We start from the raw sequence: 15406 nt of genomic DNA on the forward strand, positions 1-15406 counted from the left end.
CTGTGCCAGATTCCGTGCTGATGACATTGGCGGAGTTCGAGACAGCAAGAGAGGCGCGGAACGCACTCAAAGAGATGAGGATCGGAGAAGATCGCGTCACGAAGGCTCGGGCACAAGTGCTGAAGCGCCAATTTCACAAGTTGCAGATGGAGGAAACTGAATCGGTGAACGACTATGCCATGCGTCTGACTACTTTGGTGGGAGAGATCCGCGCGCTTGGTGCAAAGCTCGACGAGACCGAGATTGTGGAGAAGTTTTTCAGTTTGGTGACTGATAAATTCACGTACATCATCGGCACGCTCGAGCAGCTTTATGACATCGACGACATGACCATAACGGAGGCGATCGGACGCTTGCGGACATGGGAAGAGAATGCTCGTGGTTGTCGGAAAGGCAAAGGAGGAGGTGGTGACCAACTCATGTACTCTCGCGCAGATTGGGAGGCCCCAAGTAGCAAAGGAAGGCGTGATGGTGGTGAAGGCTCAAGCAACGCGAAGCGCGGACAAACCGGAAAAGGCAAAGGAAAAGGCAAGCCACAAAGTCGTGGTAAGGCGGACCGATCTAAAGAGCTGAAGTCACGGAACTTGGATATGTCCGAGGTCAAGTGCTATAACTGCAACGAGATGGGTCACTTTGCGAAGGATTGTCCGGAGCCTAACAAGCGGGAGATCAAGGCAAATTTGGCAAAGCAGGAAGACGAACGTCCAGGTCTTCTGATGGCCGAAGTTTGTGATCTCGTCCAAACAGCGGTTGTGAAACCAAACCGGAAGGTGCTACTTCATGAGAAAAAGGTAACACCAAAGTTATCCAGGAGCCAGAACGTGTCGTGGTATCTCGACACGGGTGCCAGTAACCACATGACGGGGTGCAAGGAGAAGTTCCTCGAGTTGGAATATGATGTTCAAGGCTCGGTCAAGTTCGGTGATGGTTCAAATGTGGAGATTTGCGGGCAAGGTTCTGTCCTCTTCGAGGGTCTCACAGGAGAACATCGCATACTCACCGGAGTGTACTACATCCCACGGCTTCGCAAAAACATCATCTCTGTCGGGAAACTTGATGAGAATGGATGCAAGGTGGATATTGAGAATGGACTGATGACGATCTTCGACAACCTCCGAAACGTGCTAGCGCGTGTGAATCGCACGCGGAACAGGCTCTATATCCTCAACCTCGATCAATCTCAACCGGAGTGTTGGCTCGCCAAGAGTGATGATGATTCGTGGTTATGGCATGCTAGATTTGGACACGTTAACTTCTACGCCTTGAAGAAGATGTCGAAGATGGAGATGGTATCTGGGATGCCGTTAATCGACCATGTTGATCGAGTATGTGATGGGTGCTTGGTTGGAAAACAGCACCGCAGGCCGTTCCCTGCTCAGTCTACCTATCGTGCAAGTGATGCACTCGAGCTGCTTCATGGTGATCTTTGTGGCCCTATCACCCCAGCAACTCACGGAGGAAAGAAGTACTTCTTCCTTGTGGTAGATGACTACTCGAGATACATGTGGGTCGTTCTCCTACGATCTAAAGATGAGGCGTTTGAAGCGTTCAAGAAGCTGAAGGCTGCAACAGAGATGGAACACAAGCTGAAGGTTCGCGCTCTACGAACAGATCGCGGCGGAGAGTTTACGTCGAACGAGTTCAACGACTACTGCGAGAAGATTGGCATAAAGAGGTTCCTCATGGCACCTTATACGCCGCAGCAGAACGGGATTGTTGAAAGGCGCAATCGAACCGTCGTTGACATGGCGAGAAGTTTACTCAAGAGCAAGAACTTGCCGGGGACTTTTTGGGGAGAAGCTGTCTCGACGGCGGTCTATCTTCTCAATCGGGCTCCAACGAAGGCAGTGATCGGCAAGACTCCGTATGAAGCAATTTACGGACGGAAGCCGAATGTGTCTCATCTACGGACGTTTGGGTGTGTGGCACATGTGAAGACGGCGGAGCCGCATCTCGCAAAGCTTGCCGATCGTAGCACCAAGATGGTGTTCATCGGGTACGAGAGGAGTTCCGACACCAAGGCATACCGCTTCTACGATCCACGAAACAAGCGTCTACGGATTTCACGCGACGTCGTGTTTGAAGAAAACCAAGCGTGGAATTGGAGCGCAGTAGCCAACGATGCTCCAAACGGTAACATATTCACAGTTGAATTTCCAACTGATGGTGATGCAGGGGAGGACGTCCAGGTGGTTGGTAAGACGCCCAACCAAGGTGACCGCAACGGCAGTGATCACCATGGTGCCGACACCGACGACGACGCGCATGGGTCGCAAGGTGATAGCGACAACGACGCGCAAGACACGGGTAGAGATCTCGGCAACGACATCGACAACGAGGCGCATAGTGATGATGACAATCAAGATGATGGTCACGATCATGACGACTACGCCGATGACGCGGATGCCAACAACCCGGCATCTACCACGCCCGAGACTCAACCGTCTTCCTCAAGTGCATCGACGCCGACACAATTTGTGTCGCCTCCTTCGCAATCCACAACGGATTCTTCCGGGCCTCGTCGCTACAAGACCCTCAAGAAAGTCTACAAGTACGCAAAGCCAGTTACGCTCGAGTACTCCGATTTGTGTTTACTCGGAGTTGAGGAGCCGGCGAACTTCGTAGAGGCGAGCAAAAGTTCAAGTTGGATGCACGCCATGGATGAGGAGATGAAGGCGATCGAGAGCAATGGCACGTGGACTTTGGTAACCCGACCTCCGAACCAAAAGGCTATAGGTTTGAACTGGGTTTACAAGTTAAAGAAGGACACGAAGGGTGCCATTGTGAAGTACAAGGCAAGACTCGTTGCAAAGGGCTACGTACAACGTCAAGGAGTTGACTATGAGGAGGTGTTTGCACCGGTTGCTCGAATCGAGACGGTAAGAGTGCTCCTAGCTTTGGCAGCACAAGAGGATTGGAAGGTTCATCATATGGATGTGAAATCCACTTTCCTCAATGGCGACCTCAAAGAAGAAGTGTACGTGGAACAACCCCTCGGCTACGAGAAGAAAGGCGAAGAAGGGAAAGTTTACAAGCTCAAGAAGGCACTTTACGGGCTGAAGCAAGCGCCAAGAGCATGGAACGCAAAGTTAGACCGAAGTTTGATCTCGCTCGGGTTCAAGAGATGCCTCCTCGAGCACGCGGTCTATACAAAGAACTCCAAAGGATCAAAGCTTCTAGTTGGAGTTTATGTCGACGATCTGATTATCACCGGAGATAGCGCGCAAGAAATTGAACGTTTCAAGGCGCAGATGAAGAAGAAGTTTAGCATGAGCGATCTGGGATTACTCAGCTATTACTTGGGCATCGAAGTGAAGCAAAGCTCCGGGGAGATTTCCCTATGTCAATCGGCTTATGCGGTCAAGTTATTGGACAAGTGTGGCATGACAGATTGCTACGAGACACAAGCTCCAATGGACCAACGCCACAAGTTGAGCAAGCGTAGCTCAAATCCGCCGGTGGACACCACAATGTATCGAAGCGTTGTGGGCAGCCTAAGATATTTGGTGCATACCCGACCTGACTTGGCTTATTCAGTCGGGATCGTGAGTCGTTTCATGGAGAATCCGACAACCGAACACATGAGCGCGGTCAAGCAAATCTTGCGCTATGTGAAAGGCACTATAAATCTTGGCTGCACGTATAGAAAGGGAAAGGAAGGGTTGGTCCTCCATGGATACTCAGATAGTGACATGGCAGGTGATGTGGATGACCGGAAAAGCACAACGGGCATGATATTCTATCTTGGCCCAAATCCTATCAGCTAGAATTCTCAGAAGCAAAAGGTGGTTGCGCTGTCTTCATGCGAGGCAGAATACATAGCGGCAAGCACGGCGGCTTGTCAAGCAGTGTGGCTGAGAAGACTCCTAGCTGATCTTGCAAAGTGGGAGGTGCAGAAGGTGTCGTTGAAGATCGACAACCAAGCTGCAATCTCACTGTGCAAAAATCCGGTTCATCACGAGAGGAGCAAGTACATAGATACCCGGTTCCACCATATTCGGGAGTGCATTGAGGAAGGGTTGATCGAAGTTCAGCATGTGAACACGAAGGACCAGCTTGCCGACATTCTCACGAAGTCCCTCGGTCTGACAGAAGTTCATCGAGATGAGGAAGAAAGTGGGAGTACAAGCGATGGAGACAAAGCAACCAGATTAAGGAGGTGAATGTAAGAGTTAATCTAGTTGTAGTATTAGGTATGGTCACGTAGTAGTCCAAAGAGTCCTAGTACTAGTCGTTTTAGTGTTCACGTAAGTAAATCGGACAAGTGCTTGTACGAGTCCGGGTCTCCGTCGTGTTAGTTGCCGACTCGGCGACGTGTTGGACGGGGTGGCTGTATCCCTTTATATAATGAGAGCAAATAAATGAAAAGGTGCAAGTCGACCGCACCGAAAAAGAGTTTCTTCTGTTCGTTCGCAAGTTTACGTGGAGAGAGTCGCCGGCTACGCACGCACGTACAAGACAGCCTCGTGTACGCACGCACGGCCAGATCGATCAAGCTGCTTGCTCGATAGCTAGCTAGCTTAGCACGTGTCTTGTGTAGCTCCTGGGCAATTTGGTCTAGTGATCAAAAGCCAACAGTTGAGTCATCTATTTTGGAACGGAGGGAGTATTATCATTGGCTCCTTCACGATTCCTGGCCTCCCCTGCTTCTCCTTGCCACCGTCAGCGCTGTCGGCGTTGTACACGTACATCCGGCACACGGCGAAGAAGACGAGGAGGTTAGCACAGTTAAGCACGGCGAAGGCGTAGTAGAGGTCCAGCCGCGAGGCGTTGAGGTTGTTCTGGATCCAGCCTCCATGTCCTCTTCCGCTCCGTCGCGTGACGCGCGACACCGTCGACAGCAGGAAGCTGCTGAGGAAGTTGCCGACGCCGAGGCTGGTCATGGCGTAGGACGTGCCGAGGCTCTTCATCCCCTCGGGCGCCTGGTCATAGAAGAACTCGATCTTGGCCACCTCCAGGATGTTGGAAACCTGCTGACGGTCCACCTGACAGGCCACCACGCACGGAGGCAAACCTCCAGGACCGAGTCACCCGCGACTCTCCAGCGCACGAACGCCATCATCTCCGCGTTCGACATGATTAGCACTTATCCGATTCTATTGTAACAACCTGTACAGCGTGTATATAAACGCTTGTTGTACCTGAGACTGAATATAGTGAGAATTCTCCTCTCCAACTTGGTATCAGACACTCTCGATCCTCTCGCTTCCGCCTTCGCCATGAGCGTCCGCCGCCCTCTCCGGCGCACCCGCTCCTTTGGGGACGCCGACGCCGTCTTCGACCTGTCCTGCGTCGCCCCCGAGCCTGCGCCTGCCCCCGCACCGGCTCCTGCTGCTCCGGCGCCCATCCGCGCCCCGATCCTCCGCGCGCGCGCTCCAGCGCCCCTGCGCGCCCCTGCTGCTCCCGGCCGTGCGCTCGCCCTGGCAGCGCTGGCCGCCCAGGTCCCCGTCGCTTCTCCTCCATCCATGCATCACATTAATATCTCGTCCTTCATCCCCTTCAAGCTCAGCCTGGACGCCAACAATTGCTCGAAATGGCGCCAGCTCTTCGCCTTTGTACTAACCAAGTACCAGGTCGAGGATCACGTCGAGGAAGCCGTTGACCCCCTGCATGCTGATGCCGTCTGGAGGAACGATGACATTACCATCGTACTCTGGATCTACGCCACGATCTCCGATGAACTCTACGACGTGGTCCAGTCGCCGAACAACACCGCGTACCACCTCTGGCGCGAGCTGGAGGTCTTCTTCCGCGACAACGCCGCCGGCCGCACCGTCCACATCGGGGCGGAGTTCCGGGCTACGGTACAGGGCGATCTGAGCATCGCCCAGTACTGCCGTCGCCTGAAGCAGCTCTCCGACGCCATGGCCGACGTGGGCGAGCCCGTCACCGACCGCTCCCTCACGCTGCAGCTTGTGCGGGGCCTCAGCCGCCGCTTCCACGTCATGGCTACCTTGCTTCCCATGCAGGTGCCGTTTCCCACGTTCAACCAGGCGCGCTCCCGTCTCCTGCTGGAGGAGATCTCGCTGGGTGAGCGGGAACGCACCGAGGGGGCCGGGGCTCTCTCCATCGGGCACGGCGGCGGCTCGTCGTCTGGCAACTCCGAGCGCGGTGGCGACCGCGGTGAGCGCCAGCCTCCTCCGTCCCCAACTGACAAGGGCAAGGGGGCGGCCACTCCACCCTCCGGCGACCGCCAGCGTGGCGGGCGCGGACGTGGGCGCGGCTCCAACACCTCATCGCCTGCTCCACTCGGGCGCGGCCAACAGCCGTGGCTCGGGTACTTCGCGCCGTGGGGCTCCCCGGCGCCCTCCCCACAGCAATGGCGGGCGCCTTGGATGCCGCCCAACTCCGCCGGGGTCCTCGGCCCACGCCCGGAGCTCCGCACCAAGCCTACCCCGTCGGCGTGCCGTCCTCGTCGTCCCCGCCTCCATGGGACCAGCAGCAGGCCATGATGGCCCAGGCCTTCGCCAACCTCAACATGCAGCAGCCTCCGGCCACCCACGAGTGGTTCATGGACACAGGAGCTACATCCCACGTCGCCGGGTCCAGTGGTAACCTCACCAAGCTCCTTCCTCCTTCAATGCATACTCCCTCTACCATTACAGTAGGCGACGGTTCTGTGATTCCCGTAGTAGCCACCGGCTCCTCTAATCTCTCTCCCTACCCCTTCCAACTTAACCACGTATTGATTTCTCCCCGTATTGTCAAAAATCTCATTTCTGTGCGTCGTTTTACTCGCGATAATTGGTGTATTGTCTCTTTTGACCCGTTCGGTTTCACTGTGAAGGACATGGCCACAGGGAGAATTCTGATGTGGTCCAGTAGCTCCGGCGACCTCTACCCGTTTTTCCGATCCGATAAAGACGGCGGCATGGCCTTCACCATCTCCGGAGCAGGCGACTTGTGGCACTTGCGGCTAGGGCACCCTAGTTCTACTTCTATTTCCATATTAGCAAACAATTTCCTTGATTCCTGTAATAAGAGCAATGATTCTCGTGTGTGTGAATCTTGCAAGTTAGGCAAGCAACCTCGTTTACCATTTCCACAATCTTTTTCATATACTACTGCTCCTTTCCAATTAATCCACTGTGATCTCTGGACATCCCCTGTTTGCAGTTTTTCTGGGTACCAATATTACCTAGTCGTACTAGATGATTTTTCCCATTATTCTTGGGTATTTCCCTTGCGCCACAAGTCTGACACTGCTGCCGTCTTACAACGTTTCTTTTCTCACGTCCTCACACAATATAATGTTGTTATTCGGTGTTTGCAGTGCGACAATGGAGGGAGTTCCTTTCTCACTCTCTTCGTGACTATCTCTCTCGCTCCGGCGTCGTCTACCGCCTCTCTTGCCCGCACACTTCCGCGCAAAACGGGAAAGCAGAGCGCCTCCTACGCACCACAAATGACGTGCTACGAACTCTCCTCATCCACGCCCAGATGCCTCCAGAATATTGGGTCGAGGCTCTCCATGCCGCCAATCATCTGATCAATCGGCGCCCCTCTTCGGCGGTGCACAACCTCACTCCTTTCTACCTTCTCAATGGTAGCCATCCGTCCTATGATCACATGAGGGTGTTTGGGTGTCTTTGTTTCCCCAATCTCGCTCATCTTGCACCGCACAAGCTCGCCCCCCGATCCACGCCATGTGTGTTCCTCGGGTATCCACTTGAGCATAAGGGCTACAGATGCCTCGACCTACGCACGCGCAAAGTTCACATCTCCCGTAGCGTTGTTTTTGACGAACAAACCTTCCCGTTTTCCTCTCTCAACGCACGGCTGACCACACCACCACCTCCCACACCGGATCCACCCCTTTTTCCGGCGTCCCGATCCTACCTACCTCGTACGACAGGCCCGCGTCTTCTCCCGGCCCTGCGCTCGCTCCGCAGACTGCGCACCTGCCCGCCTCGCCCGCCGCGCCCAATCCCACCCGCCCGACAACTCAGCGCGAGCCAACCACGCCTCCCAGCGTCCCACCTGTTGGCCCCACCCACGACAGGCCGCCCACCACTCCTGCGTCCGGCCGCCATGCAACACATGCATCCACTTCCAGCCATGCAACCAATCCCGAGCCGGCGTCCCATGCAACGTCGTCTGCCGCTCCTCGCCCGCTACCGCCCCGAGCTGTTCCAGTAGCACCACCAGTCAACCTCCGCCGCATGCACACACGCTCCAAGTCTGGCTTTGCCCAACCCAAGTCCCAGTTAAACCTCTCTGTCACCACTCCTCCTACCATCAGCCCCATTCCCTCCTCTTACCGCGTGGCTCTTAAGGATCCGAACTGGTCTAATGCAATGTTAGAAGAGTTTCATGCATTGTTGCGGAATGACACTTGGTCGTTGGTTTCACGTCCTGCAGGTGCAAATGTGGTCTCCGGCAAGTGGATCTTTCGCCACAAGTTCAACCCCGACGGGACGCTAGCGCGGTACAAGGCTCGATGGGTTCTTCGCGGCTTCACACAACAGGCCGGTGTCGACTACGGCGAGACTTTTAGTCCCGTGGTTAAACCGGCCACCATTCGGGTCGTCCTCGGCGTCGCCACCAGCTCTTCGTGGCCCGTCCACCAGCTCGACGTCAAGAACGCCTTCTTGCACGGGCACCTCACCGAGACGGTGTACAGTGCGCAGCCTGCCGGCTTCATCGACTCCTCGCGCCCACGAGACGTGTGTCGTCTCAACCGCTCGCTGTATGGGCTCAAGCAGGCGCCGCGCGCTTGGTTCTCCAGGTTCACCGGCTACCTCATCACCCTCGGGTTCCGTGCTTCCAAGGCCGACTCCTCTCTGTTCACTTTGCATCGTGGGCATGACACGGCGTATCTCCTTTTGTACGTTGATGATATTATCCTCACCGCGAGCTCCACGCCCTTACTCCAGTCCATTGTCGGCTCTCTTCATCGCGAGTTCGCCATGACTGATCTGGGCCCTCTTCGCCACTTCCTCGGCATCAACGTACACCGCAACTCCACTGGCATCCACCTTTCTCAGGAACAATATGCCCTTGAGGTCTTGGATGGCGCCGGCATGCTAAATTGCAAACCGGTCTCAACCCCCGTCGACACCACCAGCAAACCATCCGCCATGGACGGGCCTCTCTTCCACGACCCCTCTCTCTACAGGAGCTTAGCCGGAGCCTTGCAATACTTGACTCTGACGCGCCCCGATATTTCTTATGCTGTCCAACAATGTTGCTTGTTCATGCATGCTCCCAGGGATGCTCACTACCAGCTGGTGAAACGTGTCCTCCGCTATGTGCGCGGTACGACGCGTCTCGGGCTCCAGTTCTACCGCGACTCCGGCAACGATCTCACCGTGTATACCGACGCGGATTGGGCGGGGTGCCCCGACACCCGCAAATCCACGTCGGGGTTTGCCGTGTACCTCGGCTCCAACCTCGTCAGCTGGTCTTCGAAGCGGCAGAACACGGTCTCGCACTCGAGCGCTGAGGCCGAGTACAAGGGCATCGCCAACGCGGTGGCCGAGGCGGTCTAGCTTCGTCAACTCCTCACCGAGATCCGCCGCCCTCCGCAGCGAGCTACCGTCGTCTACTGCGACAATGTCAGCGCCATGTACATGTCGAGCAACCCCGTGCAGCATCAACGTAGTAAGCACGTGGAGATCGACCTTCACTTCGTCCGGGAGCGCGTCTCCCTGGGCGAAGTTCGCGTGCTGCATGTGCCTACCACATCCCAGTACGCTGATGTGTTCACGAAGGGCCTCCCTGCGAGCATCTTCACAGCTTTCCGATCCAGCCTCAACGTCCGCGAGCACCCTGTTGCGGTTGCGGGGGGGTGTTGGAAACCTGCTGACGGTCCACCTGACAGGCCACCACGCACGGGAGGCAAACCTCCAGGACCGAGTCACCCGCGACTCTCCAGCGCACGAACGCCATCATCTCCACGTTCGGCATGATTAGCACTTATCCGATTCTGTTGTAACAACCTGTACAGCGCGTGTGTATATAAACGCTTGTTGTACCTGAGACTGAATATAGTGAGAATTCTCCTGTCCAACTCAGGAAGGCGTCGGCGACGCCCATGAGCACGAACTGCGGGAGCAGCACGAAGATGGAGAGCCGGACCATCGTGCCCCTGCTGTCGAGCACGCCGTTCTCGCGCGCCACGGCCAGGCGGTGCCGCTCGGTCGCCGACGCGATCACCATGATCGCGATGTGGAGGACGAGCCCGACGCCCATCCGCTGGAGCAGCGAGATGCCCCGCGGGTTCTTTGTCAGGCGCCGCATGCAGGGCACGAAGAGGCGGTCGTAGATCACGACGGAGACGAGCATGGAGACGGTCACGAACCCCTGCAGGCTCGCCGGCGGGATGTCGAAGCCGCCGACGCGCCGCTCCAGCGTCGTGCCCTGCTTCACGAACAGCGTGTTGATCTGGGCCAGCATCGCGCTCGGCACGAACGTGATGAACAGCACGGGAAGCATCTTGAGCATCTGCTTCGTCTCCTCCACCTGCGTCACCGTGCTCAGCGACCACCGCGACGTGCTCCCGGCCCCGGTCCTCACCGCCGCTTTGCTCAGCACACTGAAAGTCGGCGTGTGGGGCAGCGGGGACGTCTTTTTCCTGTCGTATTGGTCCGGGTCGAGCTCGTGCAGGTCGCGCGGGTCCGCGGGCGCCGTGACGCGGCACTTGCGGACGGCGGTGACGATGACCCCGGCCATCTTGGCGAGGGAGCTCTCGGGTGAGGTCGGCTTGTGGCGGTACAGGGGCGTTCCGGCGGTGAACACGGCGATGGAGACGGCGAGGCCGATGGTGGGGAGCGCGTAGCCGACGGTCCAGCCGATCTTGTCCTGGATGTAGACGAGGACGGTGTTGGCGAAGAGCGTGCCTAGGAAGATGCTGAACATCCACCAGTTGAAGAAGGAGAGCTTCTGCCGGCGCTCCCTCGGCTCGTGCTTGTCGAACTGGTCGGCGCCGATGGTGGAGATGTTGGGCTTGGTGCCGCCTGTGCCGACGGCGAGGGTGTACAGGGCCAGAAAGAACACGCCCAGCTGCAGGCTCGACGCCTTGCGCTCGCAGGTCGGGTCCGCCGTGCCGGTGCCGCACGCCAGCGGCTTCAGCGGCGGCAGCGACACGGCCATGGTCAGCAGGCACATTCCCTGCGCAATCATCCGTTGGCCAAGTTTTTTTTTTTCCATTTTCAGGGAGAGCTTTTGCCGGCGGCCCGAGCGGAGGTATGAAGGAAGGGAAGGACTTACGAGAAGGTAGATGGCGGAGGCGGCCATGAAGGTGCGGTAGCGTCCGAGGTGGGCGTCGGCGATGTAGGCGCCGAGGACGGGCGTGATGAGGCTGGTGCCGGCCCAGTTGGTGACGTTGTTGGCGGAGCGCACCGTGCCCTGGTGCAGCTCCCTCGTCAGGTACAGCACCAGGTTGGACGCGATTCCATAGGGCGCCATCCGCTCGAACACCTCGTACACTGCAGGTCACTTGGTCAGCCATGGCTTCTTCGGCGTTGCAGGCCAGGGATATCGGGCTTCTTCTTCCTTACGACCTTACGTGCAACGAAATGAAGGTTAGGCACGCGGAGCTTCCTTACCAAGAACGAAGGAGCATGCTTTCCATCCTCCTCGATTGGATCGGATGACCGGGTTGCCGCAGAGGTCCGTCGTGCCGTCCTGCGTGTACTCGCCGCCGCCGGTCTCCAGCTGCGGCGTCCCCTCCATTGGCACTCCTCTCCCAGCTGCACTTGACTTGAGCTCTCGATGCGCAAGGGTGGGAACTAGATCGATGGGTCTAATTCCGTGACACGGGCAATGCTAGTTAACTGTATATACGATTCTGACTAGCTAACTGCTACACGATCGAGTATCAAGCAATGGAATTATAATACACGATCGAGTATCAAGCAACTGCAATTCTAAATAGGACAGTCTTCTCATCAAATAAATAAAAACAATTAGCTGTAGGTATGATTTGTGCTTATCTACTCGGATTTATTCTGTATTTCAAAAAGGACGAAGATCCCGGCTTCTGCATCCACGCTGCTATTTCAAAAAGAAAAATCCATACGATCGAGAAAAGGATTAGGTTTCACTATCATGGATATAACGGAACAAACAAAACAAAATAAGCATCCTGGTGCAAAAGATCCAGACTGTTATTTTATGGTGATGAAGTATTTAGAAGCGACTATAAAAATGGGAGCGCCTATAGATCGATCCAGCTTGAGAGATAGCCTCGAATGAGGATTTCATTTCAAATTTCTGGTCACAAAATTGGTTTAACGCGTGGGGAACATGCTGAAGTGTGTTTTCTTTCTTTTTAATGTGGTGTTTTAGTGAGCTAAATATATTACAGGTGCCCCAACTTGTTCTGCACGGTCAATTTAGTGCGCAAAGTTGCAAAATACACAAAATTGATGCTTGAACTTGTTTGGTTGTGCAAATACGGTACCTCCGTCTGTATGCAGACGTACGTCTAGTCTTGTAGCATGTCTGTACGGCTGTGGCCTACTTGCCAGTGGCTAAGAGCGCGGAACATGCTGGGTGCTCCACTCGTGAGGATTTATTTTGCAGAAACCCCCTCATATTTTATTTAATCACATAAAAAAGACCTCAAATACGACATGCGAGAACTAACATGAAAAAACATCAACGGGAAGGGGTTTTGAACCTAGCTGGGATAACTACACCATGATCTGGTCAACCAGCTGAAATATGCCATGCGTACAGCAACTCTAGCAGACCCCGCATCCGCCCTCGACCCATAAAATAACCGCCAAAATGTAGGTAGGGGCGGAAAAACCTGTCCGACCAGACCCCGCATCCCGCCCCGGCCCGCAAAAATTTTTGAGGGGCGCGGCAAAATCCCGACCCCAACCCGGGAATACGCAGATTTCCCCCTCGCGGCCACGGTGCCCTGCATCACAGAGAAGCAGTTGGCGGGAGGGACATTTCAACCCGCGCGCCTTCCTCCCCTCCTTCTGCCGCCGACCGCCCTTGCTTCCGCCCGCCGCCGGCGATTCCGGCCAAATCTACGGGCGGAATCGGTCCGCGGGGCCGCCCCACACCCTCCCGCACGGAGACGCTGCACCGACCCCCCCCCCCCCCCCCCCGCGGATCCGGCGAGAAGAGCCGTCCTCATCGCCGCCCGGGATCACCCGCCGCGTCCACCACCGGTTAGTGCGTATTTTTGTGATTTTTGCGAGCGGTATAGTTAATTGACGCGCCGGTACGCATGTAGATGGAGTTGAGCCCGTGCGAGAAGTTCTTGCTCTCCGATTCGTCCGATTCGGACGACTAGGATGTTGAGACCATGCTTGCAAACTTTCGGCAGCAGACATTGGTCATGGCACTTGGCGTGAAGGAGCATGAAGACGAGAACCAGAAGAGGAGGCGAGGATCGACCTTCGGGCGTCTTTGCATTCCTCGGAATCGTCATCTTGGGAACGAGATGTTGATGCAAGACTACTTCGCGGAGAATCCTACATATCCACCGCACCTCTTCCGGAGAAGGTACCGAATGCGCCGATCCCTCTTTGTCAAAATTGTTCAAGCTTGCGAGGCAAATTGCCGGTATTTTACTCAAAGAAGAAATGTTGCTGGCTTAAAGGGATTTAGTGCATATCAAAAAATCTCTGCGGCAATGCGGGTGATTGCATATGGTGTTCCGGCTGACTATGCCGATGAGTACCTTCGCATTGGTGAAGATACTACAATTGAGTCTGTACATAGATTTGCAAAGGTGATCATCCGTGTCTTTGGTACTGAGTATCTTCGGGCACCCAACGAAGATGACACAAAGAAATTGATGGCATCTAATGAGAGGAGAGGTTGGCCTGGCATGCTAGGTAGCATTGATTGTATGCATTGGACTTGGAAAAATTGCCCCAAGGCATGGCAAGGAATGTATTGTGGCAAGTCTCGTGATGCAACAATTGTGCTAGAGGCCATAGCATCCGAGGATTTATGGATTTGGCATTGCTTTTTTGGTATGCCGGGCACTCTCAATGATATCACTGTGTTGCAACGGTCTCATTTGTTTGCTAGGCTTGCTAGTGGTGATGCTCCTGCTTGCAACCACGCTATCAATGGGCATGAATACACAAAGAGGTACTATCTTGCAGATGGTATATACCCTCCTTGGTGCACATTTGTCAAAAGCATCAAAGAACCCAAAACTAAAAAACAATGTGAATTTGCAAGGGTGCAAGAGGCAGCCCGAAAAGACATTGAAAGAGCATTCGGTATTTTGCAATCTAGGTTTGCCATTGTCCGTGGTCCTGCTCGTTTTTGGGACAAGAAAACCTTGAAAAATATCATGACATGTTGTGTTATCCTGCACAATATGATTCTTGAAGACGAGAGAGGAATGAACTTGGAATTCTTCTACGACAATGTGGGTAGCCGTGTCAAACCAGCTAGAGACCCTAACCGCATTAGAGCTTTTCTTCAGACATACAAGGAGATTGAAAATGCAAACACACACTTTCAACTTCAGGAGGATCTCATTGAGCACCATTGGCAAAGGGCTGGACAGTGACTCCTTTTTGTATTCATTTGTATTTGTATTCATGACAAGTTTTGTATGGCATTATTTAAGTTTGCTACGGTGATTTGAATAATTATTTGTAATGTGGATGATTATTGTATTATGTTTGATTTGAATAATTTAGTTTTGCTTTCTATTGTTGTATTATGTTGGATTTGATATTTGCGGGCCGATGAGATGCGGGATGCAGCGGCGCAAAGAGCAGACCCCGCAAAGCCGACCCGTAAAAAAGCATATTCTACGGGTCCGTTTGAGGGGTTTGCATCTGTGGTTGTCCGCGCCGGCCCGCAAAGGCCGTTTTGCGCGAACGCGTTTTGTGGGCCGGCGGGATGCGGGGTCTGCTAGAGTTGCTCTAAGCTAGAAAGCTATATAGACACTTTTCATGTATCGCTCTGCAATTTTCCTAATGCATTATCTATCAGTTTTATTTTTATTTTGTCCAAGTTCTTGCTTTGTTTCATGACACATAATTTTTCGCATACAAAAAATACAACATGCAATTATTCTGTATTTTAAATCTTTTTTGTTTCATTATTGTGTACTTTGAAGAGGTAGGCATGAACTTTTTCAAAATTTATGGGGCTTTAAATAGTTGAACCTATATTAGAAATTGTTTTATAAATTTATGTATGTTCATTCTGGACAACAAGCACACACACAATCATTGTTCATCTTCATTGTATTTCTAAAATAACCAATTATTAACAAATTGACAACATAGTATTTGTAAACTATTCAACATGTATTAAAAAGTATTGTGTTGAACTTTTAATGCAATTATTTAACATGTTACAGAATAAATTTTTAATACACATTGAGTTTTTTTAATACACATTGTGAATTTTCTAATGAAAGATGGACATTTTTAAAAAGCACGTTACAAATTTTTAATACAAATGAAAC

General features: G+C 53.8%; 1 protein-coding gene across 1 annotated transcript; it reads right to left on the bottom strand.

The window, feature by feature from the left end:
- Positions 1 to 4386: 4386 nt before the first annotated feature.
- Positions 4387 to 11733, bottom strand: LOC123078148 (protein NRT1/ PTR FAMILY 5.2-like). Its single transcript, XM_044500550.1, has 3 exons — positions 11550 to 11733; positions 10033 to 11429; positions 4387 to 4973 (listed from the first exon to the last, which is right to left on the bottom strand). Exons 1-3 carry the CDS (start codon positions 11674 to 11676, stop codon positions 4584 to 4586), a joined length of 1914 nt encoding a protein of 637 aa, XP_044356485.1. The 5' UTR covers positions 11677 to 11733; the 3' UTR covers positions 4387 to 4583.
- Positions 11734 to 15406: the final 3673 nt, after the last annotated feature.

Source organism: Triticum aestivum, chromosome 3D (assembly GCF_018294505.1).
Source record: "Triticum aestivum cultivar Chinese Spring chromosome 3D, IWGSC CS RefSeq v2.1, whole genome shotgun sequence".
NCBI lineage: Eukaryota > Viridiplantae > Streptophyta > Magnoliopsida > Poales > Poaceae > Triticum > Triticum aestivum.